The following is an 8803-nucleotide window of genomic DNA, read 5'->3' on the forward strand; positions in this document are numbered from 1 at the left end:
AAAATAAAAACAATTTTAAGAATTATTTTAAAATTTCTAACAAATATTTACCTGCATATAGCTTATAGCAACAGACTTGCTCATCTACCATTTGCAACAGACTCCAATGGTGTATGTGAATGCATGTATAAACAATACATAAATGTTTTTCTACACAATTTTTTTCACAATTTTCTTACACCAAACATTACATAAATAAATATTCAAATACTAAGTTGAATTATATAGTTTCCAACCTAACCAAAAATCCAAGAGAGAAACATCGAGAAGTGTTCCCTCCCTCAAATAATTTATTAAGATAGTAAAAAAAAAAAGAATAGAACAGAATTAGGTCTTTATATATATCATATCACTCTCACTCACTCTTTACTTTCTATCTATGAACTGTCTCTCTGCACCTCTCTTTCACAACTCATAATCAAAAAAAGCATATCCTAAGTGTGTTTGTTAACTTGTCCATCCATCTATCAATCAATCAGTTCAATCAAAAGACCAATCATCAATACCGAATATAATCTATCATATCATATCATGTCCTCCTCTTCTTTATCCTTGGACCACCTCCCTCCTTCCGAGCAACTTTGTTATGTCCACTGCAACATTTGTGACACCATCCTTGCTGTATATATATCTATATACCACTTTCTCACACATTTTACTTCTCTATCTAGGTTTTTTTTTCTTTCATTTCTCAACATTTTTCTTTGTTTCTTTATCTTGCAGGTGAGTGTTCCTTGCACTAGCTTGTTCAAGACTGTTACTGTGAGATGTGGCCATTGCACTAATCTCCTTCCTGTTAACATGCGTGCACTGCTTCTTCCATCTCCTAACCAGTTTCATTTGGGACACTCTTTCTTCTCCCCAACTCATAACCTTCTGGTTAGTTATAAATTACACTCTCTCTCTCTCTCTTTTTAATATTGTTTGTTGATACATGATTTTTTGTTTGTTTTTGTAGCAGGAGGAGATGCCAAACCAAGTTCCAAATTTCATGATGAACCTCACAAACACACCAAATGAGTTCTCCATGCCTCCTAGGACTGTTCCTGATGAGCTTCCAAGGCCACCGATCATAAACAGACGTGAGATTTTTCATAATCAATTATAAGAAAAGCTATTACCTTAAAACCCTTCTATATTTTAAAGTGTACTTGCCCTAAAAGTTATAAAATATAATCACCTTATTTTATCATACAAAATATTTGTAAAAGAGGTTAAGAACAGCTAGACTGTAATCTCTAGTTTAGGGCACAGTCCTTTTTCACGAGGCTAACTAGTTAAATTAATGAAAAATTCAACAAAAATGAAAGTGATTTTGAAAATATCTGATGATGGTGTGTTAATGTCCAGCTCCAGAAAAGAGACAGAGAGTTCCATCAGCATACAACCGCTTCATCAAGTGAGTACAACAACTCATTTTAAAACATTGTACTTCTCTTTTGAGTATAATATATAGTTTTAATTTTTTCTTTGTTAATATTATTAAAGTGTGAAGAAAAATCTGAACATGGTCCATGTATGTGTAAATTTGCAGAGATGAGATCCAACGCATTAAGTCTGTCAATCCTGATATCACTCACAGGGAAGCCTTCAGTGCAGCTGCCAAGAATGTATGATTCTCCTTAACTTAAATAATAATATTATATTCAAGAATTTAAATAAGACTGTCGCAATTTCGATCGGTACAGTTGCTATGGCAATAACTGCGGTCGTCGCTGTGTGAATTAATGAGTACTTTTAGATACCATTTTGTCGCGAATGTTTTTCAAAACCTTGATTATATTACATGAAACTAATAACCCTAGTGGTTTCAACACAATAATGTATGACATTAAAAGGAAGAATTTTTTATAAAAAAACATGTAAATGATTTTAAGAAAAAAGTCATGTGAGTTAAGATTCACAAGAATCCAATTATTTTGAAGACCATGATAGTATTTCTCTGCTATGTTTTCACAAATCAAAATGAATGATAGGTTGTTACTAGTCCATTTTGGACTATCTTTTGATATGTGACATAAACTTTATGTATGACAGTGGGCCCACTTTCCACACATTCACTTTGGTCTCATGCCTGATCAGAATATGAAGAAGACAAATGTGTGCCAGCAGGTAAATCATCTCATATCATATCATCCACCTCTATTCTCGCTGAAAATATGTTTCAGACAAATAATTCATATGTGGATCGATCGATCCACTGACTTTTGCTTTCTGATTGATTGATTTTTGTGTCATTTTCTATTTTGTCTAGGAAGGAGGAGATGGTCAGGTTCTGATGAAAGATGGGTTTTATGCTTCTGCTAATCTTGGAGTTTCGCCATACTAATATGCATCGATCTTTGTATGCTTGCAATGAAGACTTAATATAGTATAATGTTGTCACTAGTTTGATCTTTTGTGATTTTGCATGCATGTAATTTGTTTCTTTTTTTTTTTTAATTATGGAGTTTTATGTTCTTGAGTTTCCTTAATTGTAACGTAGCTGATTACTTATCTAATCAATAAATAATTAGCTTTGTTTTGTTGTTATATGTTTGTTCCTTTGTGTGTTTGCAGATGTATTAATTTAAATTTTTTTAAGAGCAAAGATACAATCTATGAGAGCATGGACTACTAATTTTATTTTGCTAGAAACCATATGAAAAAGACACATTTCATTTTAATTGAGACAGCCACCTCTTCTATCTCTTTCACCGTTGGAACCATGGAAGAGAGATGAAGTTATTTCTTACATTTTAGTTAGCCCAACCGAGTGTCACACTCACACCAAAAGTAACTCCTTCATCCCTTTCTCCAAACCGAACGGGACATGAAGGATTCAAGTAGTAATAAGAGATCACCATACAATACATTAACTAATCAGGTAGGACATTGTTCTTTAAGTGCAGTCAATGGTGATGATCAACTCTAGGATAATAGTCTTTGTGCTTGGTGAGGGGGTGTAATGTCAAATACTCTAATGATCAAGTTAGTGACAATTGAAAATGTAAGATGTATGATTTTAGAATAATGGGTACTTCAAACTGAATTGTTCTTTAGTCTTTATGGTAAGATTTTAGGGTTGGAGGCCCTATAACCTTCTTTTATGGACACCACTTTCAAGAGACATATCTCAATAGATTGTATGGTAGGTGACTATATAGTCTACAATCTAGTGGTTAGTATTAAAGAACCTAAGGGAGCTGAAGAGTGGAAGAAGAAGGTGATTAATGGAACATGGTGAACAAGTAGGATCAATCAATGGGGTAGTGCATGGAACTTATGGCACAAAGACTCTTGTAGAGAAAAACTTCTTTCTTTTTGCCTCAATATAGGAAGGATGCAAAGCTAAGGACATGTATGAAGTCTTCAAGAGCTTTGGTGATATTGATGAGGTGGTAATACCATATAAGAGAGATATTAGGGGAATAAATTATGGTTTTGTGAGGTTCTTTATTGTAGAAGACGAGAGGTGGTTAGCAACGAAGCTCGATAACATGTTCATTGGAGGTCATATAATCTATGTTAATTTCCCAAGGTTCCAAAGGAGATCACATGGAGGGGGTGCAGGGGAAATAAAAGTTAAGTAGTGAAACAAAGCAAAGAGCAGAAGGCAATAAAATTTGCATCATCGTCATTCACTAAACGTCAAGGAAAGACAAGTTAACTCTCTTAGAGGTGGAGGGAGATCATATGCTCAAGTAGTCAGGAGGAGTGGAGATCGCATAAGGCTCAACTTCTAAAGGGAATATGATCAGATAAAAAGGGAGGTAAAGCCATCATTCGCACACCTGGAATTTAATGTTGAAGAGGAAGAGGCTTGGGATAGATTCAAGAAGGCTTACATTGGGATAATGGAAAATCCAGGTTGAAGATACAACATTCAAGATATTTTCAACCCCTAAGGTTAGTTTGCAATCCAAGTGACCCCGCTCGGAGCCAAACTTTGTCTCAATGAAGAAAGAGAAGAGGGGGAACTTAATGATCTGGTAAATGAAGGGAGAGAATGGATAAATCAATGGTTCAAAGAAATCAAAAAGTTGAACCATCTGATGTGGGTGATGAAATAGTGACTTAGTTACGATGCTATGGAATTCCGTGTCATGCATGGCGAAGTTGCATGTCTCTGATACCTTAAGTGAAAGACCTATGTATGGTTTTGTTGTTTGTTTCTTAAGCTTTACTTTGAGTTTAGATTTATATTTGAGTCTCCTCTTCAATTTCACATATTTAGGGATTAATTTTTTTATCTGTGTTTTAGCATGCATATATAATTTAAAATATTTGTGTTTGAGTATGAATATTATGCTTTAAGTCAATTATTCGAGTTTTCGGAACAAGAAACATAATTGAGATTGGTTCAAGTCATGTCTCAAGTAAAATCTCAAAATATATTTGAAAACTTAAAAAATTGAGATTTTGGATGTGTGATTCGAATCACGCAATCCCTTGAGTCAAATCAAATTGAACAAAGAGGAACATGAATTTGTGTGAGTCTAGTCACAACTTACACATGATTTGAATCACACAATATGTGAGTCGAATCACAACTTCAACATGAGTCAAATCATGACTTGCACATGACTCTTATCAAAGCTTGATTGAGTCGAATCATGCATTTTACTTTACTCGAATCACAACAAAATGAGTTTCTCTTTATGTGGATAATATCATATTTGGTTATGCTAATGCTAGCTTATACAAGGGGTTTGCTAAGTCAATCCAACCAGAGTTTAAGATGAGTCTGATGGGAGAACTCAAGTTCTTTTTGGGTATCCAGATTAATCAAAGTTCAAAAGGAACATATATCCATCAGAGTAAATATAACAAAGAACTTCTGAAGAAGTTTAACACGTCAGATTGCAAGATAGATAAAACTCCAATGTATCCTATGTGTATTTTGGAAAAGGATGAGGTAAGCAATAAGGTAGAGCAAAAGGTATACAAAGGTATGATATGTTCTCTCTTATACTTAACTACTTCTAGACCTAACATTTTATTTAGCGTTTATTTATATGCTCGCTTCCAATCAGATCCTAGAGAATTCCACTTAACATTTGTTAAGAGGATCTCCAGGTATCTGAAAGGTACTACTAACCTTGGCTTGTGTTATAGAAAATCAAAAGAATACAAGCTAGTAGGTTATTATGATGTTGACTATGCTGGAGATAGACTAGAAAGAAAAAGACTTATGGAAGCTGTCAGTTTTTAGGAGGCAAATTGATCTCATGGTCCCACAGAAGGCAATCAACAATTGCACTATCAACAACTAAAGCTAGATATATTGCATCATTTAGATGTAACACTCAGATCCTTTAGATGAAAAGTCAACTAGAATATTTTCATATAAATGAGAGTGAAGTTCCTATTCTTTGTGATAATACCTCAACTATTTGTTTATCAGAGAATCCCATTTTACATTCTAGAGATAAGCATATTGAGAAACATCACTTTATACGTGACTATGTTCAGAAGGGAATTTTAAATTTTAAATTTATTGATACAAACCATCAATGAGCTGATATCTTCACAAAACCCCTTGTTGAGGATAAATTTGTTTTCATTCTAAACAAATTGAAAATGGAATTATGTCCAGAATAAAAAGATGTATATCTCAGAATTTTTAATTTCTCAGAATGGTCAAATAAGACTTTGAGATTTTTTGGCTCTGAACAGTGAGTCTTCTAAACTAAGAAGGTTTCTGTATCAGAAGTATCTAGTCAGAACCTCTTTGTAAAAAGTTTTGCCTTCTGGATTCTGAAGAGTTTCTATATTAACCAGCTGCCAATCAACATTAAGCTTGTGGTTCAGATTAAATACAATTGTCTTGAACTGAAACGCTTCTAACGGTTGAGTGACACATTGGGAGAAGAGATTTCTTGGGCATAAGTAAAATCTCTCTACGTCTTCCCCTATGTCATATTTGTTGCACTATTCAGGATTTTGTCATCATAGCAAAACCTTTATAAAACCCATTTCACTCACAATTCACACACTTACGCTACTCATAAATTATACACTTTCTCACTTTCAAACCAAATTCTCCTCAAACATAAATCCCATTCTTCACCATGGATGATTATCCATAATAATTTTCTTAACAACAACATCAACATGAAGGTGAGAAAAATATACACAAGAAGCGGAGGGGGTTGGATTATATATGTGAAAGTTTAATTCTTTTTCTTAAACCTATTTTAGAACCTGAGATATCAAGCTCAGATTATGATCTAAGTAAGATTCGGAATCAGATTAGAGTCTGACTTTAGAGTTTGTTAGCAGAAGTAAATAAAGAGAAACACAATATATTCTAGTTACTCCCAATTTGAGAGCATTCCAGTCCCCTTGCAGCACAAGAGATTTTTACTATAATCAACATATTACATTTTGCCTAATCAAACTAGAAAGAGACTTCTGCCCAAGCCCTCAAGCAAGGGACTTCATTTCCTGAACAACATGTTCAAGACTTCTGTCTCAATCCCACAGAAATATACTTCTTGCTCAATCAAACCTTGAAATAGGCTTCTTGCTCTTCCCTCAAACATGATAATTGAAATTCTGGTATCAGATATGAGATGTCGAAGGTAATGTCACGATACTGATATCTGAGTAACACAAACAGGATAAAGATAAAGAATAGTAATGCAAGAAACACAAGCAATTGTTAACCCAGTTCGGTGCAACTCACCTACGTCTGGGGGATACCAAGCCAGGAAGGAAATCCACTAAATAGAATCAGTTCAAATACTCTTAGTACACTTCAACAAGTTACAGTCTTTCTCACCTAATCTTTACCCGTGCGATTTCTACCTAAGCACTTTTAGATATGAGAACCCACTCACTCCCCCTCAATCACACCTGTGATTTTAAACAACAATTACTTATGAAAAGAAGACACTCTTCAATAACACACACTTGATCTTACTTAGCAGTTTCAATCAAGTAGACACACACTTGATCTTGCTTAACAACTTCAATCAAGTAGACACACACTTGATCTTGCTTAACAACTTCAATCAAGTAGACACACATTCTTGCTTACAAGCTTAAAGTGACAAATTACAACTTACAAATCAGACCAATTCAATTATCGATGGATGAATTGAATGGATTACAAGTCTCACGACTAAACAAGTCACAAACCCTTATATTCTCTCAATATTTCGCTCAGTATTGGTTGTGTATCAAATCAGGTTTTCCATGTCCTATTTATAGAAGCATTCAGCTGGGCTTGGACATATTGAAAACCCTAAAACTATTTTCCAATTAAATTTTCTCATGACACTTGGTTAGATCTCCTTGGAAAATAAGTAAATCAGGTTGTAATTAATGATTGAATGCGCCTGAAAATCATATCTTCAATCATACATAGATTGCCATTAAATGCGCAATCACAAAACACATAACATTCACCCTGAATGTTCTGTGTACAGGATGTCATGACGTCGGGTCTGACATCCTGGAACAATCCTGCATAATTCCATTTATAATTTCCAGCAGGTACATAATACCATATGCCATGACATCGTGTATGACATCCTGAAACAATCCTGCATAATTATATTTTTAAACTCCAGTAGGTACATATATATCTTATGTTAAGACATCACATGCAACATCTTGTGAACACTCTTTGTTTTACCAAAATTGCTGCCAACACTTAGAACCAACAATAATACAACGCCCAATCTAACCAGAAAGAGACTTCCTTTCTCTTCCCTCAAGCATGAGACTTCAATGATCAATCTTCAAAAAGAGACTTCTTTGCTCAAGCACTTAGGATGAGACTTATTTGCTCAATCATCAGAAATAGACTTACTCTGGGCACAAAGGATAATGTCTCTAGACTTACTCTAGTATTAACCTTGTGTTTATATGTGTGCTTCTTGGTTAAGAAGATACACATAGGTTTTACACTGGTTAGCAGAATATAAATTGATTGCTCCTAAGTGTAGAAGAATGAAGTTTTTCAATCTTCTTCTCTTGTTTTATAAATTTTATTCTTTGTTGTGCCTTTTTGTTCTGTTGATTTTCTGGATCATATTCACATATTCTTTCGTAAAGTCTTATGTGAATATGTCTCACTCTACTCTCACACACTTAACCCTTCTGGTTACATTTCCCTTTTTGTGTGTGTTTCTTTAACGTGTATTTTCTGTGTAACACAGTCTCTCTCTCTCTCTCTCTCTCTCTCTCTCTCTCTCTCTCTCTCAACCCACTTTGTGAACTGGTACCACAACTTTGTGAACACATTTATTTATTCTTCAACACCCATTCATTCTATTATTTTCCAGTTTTTAAATGGCTTTAATCTTTTTCTTATATAAATGCTGAGAATAGATTTGTTGAAGATTGAAACTACCCATGGTACAAGTAGCAATTGAAGGTCTTTAGCTAGAGTACATAAAGTGAAATATAAAGCCAACTAGCATATAGATGTTGAGAGGAGAAGAGTAGAGTTTAGAACAGTTGGAGATATAAGATCCTAACAACGTAACTTTTTTCTTGATTAGACATAAAGTAGTGTACCGTTGTCACATGATCTTCTTTAGATAACTTCTTACTAGAGACTTCTTATAGACGTTTGTTGAAGCTTGATCTGAGTCAATATTATCTATATACTTAATTTCCTGAATCATCGGGTTTTTATAGAATTAGTTAAAGCCTGATCAGAAGTTAAAGTATTTCTTCAGAACTTGGTTGGAATGAGACTTCAGAGTCTTGAGTTCACATATTCTGAATCTTTCCTTCATCAGAGTATTGATCATAACTAATATGGATGAACAATTGCATATTTGTTGACTTGATATGGACAAAATTC

General features: G+C 34.1%; 1 protein-coding gene across 3 annotated transcripts; it reads left to right on the forward strand.

The window, feature by feature from the left end:
* Window positions 1–350: 350 nt before the first annotated feature.
* On the forward strand, window positions 351–2532 carry LOC127074138 (axial regulator YABBY 1). 3 transcript variants are annotated; one of them, XM_051015434.1, is made up of 7 exons: window positions 351–621; window positions 724–879; window positions 959–1082; window positions 1357–1399; window positions 1535–1610; window positions 2038–2112; window positions 2255–2532. In XM_051015434.1, exons 1-7 carry the CDS (start codon window positions 532–534, stop codon window positions 2327–2329), a joined length of 639 nt encoding a protein of 212 aa, XP_050871391.1. In that variant the 5' UTR covers window positions 351–531; the 3' UTR covers window positions 2330–2532. The 3 variants fall into 3 exon arrangements, with proteins under 3 accessions (XP_050871391.1, XP_050871390.1, XP_050871389.1); XM_051015433.1 differs by having other exon boundaries at window positions 962–1082; window positions 1351–1399; XM_051015432.1 differs by having other exon boundaries at window positions 353–621; window positions 1351–1399.
* The last annotated feature ends 6271 nt before the right edge of the window (window positions 2533–8803 follow it).

The sequence above is a fragment of the Lathyrus oleraceus genome, chromosome 4 (assembly GCF_024323335.1).
Source record: "Lathyrus oleraceus cultivar Zhongwan6 chromosome 4, CAAS_Psat_ZW6_1.0, whole genome shotgun sequence".
NCBI lineage: Eukaryota > Viridiplantae > Streptophyta > Magnoliopsida > Fabales > Fabaceae > Lathyrus > Lathyrus oleraceus.

Bases quoted from the DNA above. Each gene is read 5' to 3' on its own strand.
- LOC127074138 (XM_051015432.1), top strand. From the start codon at position 532: ATGTCCTCCTCTTCTTTATCCTTGGACCACCTCCCTCCTTCCGAGCAA. The intron at 880-958 runs GTTAGTTATAAA...TTGTTTTTGTAG, and splicing joins CCCCAACTCATAACCTTCTG to CAGGAGGAGATGCCAAACCA. The intron at 1,083-1,350 runs GTGAGATTTTTC...GTTAATGTCCAG, and splicing joins GCCACCGATCATAAACAGAC to CTCCAGAAAAGAGACAGAGA.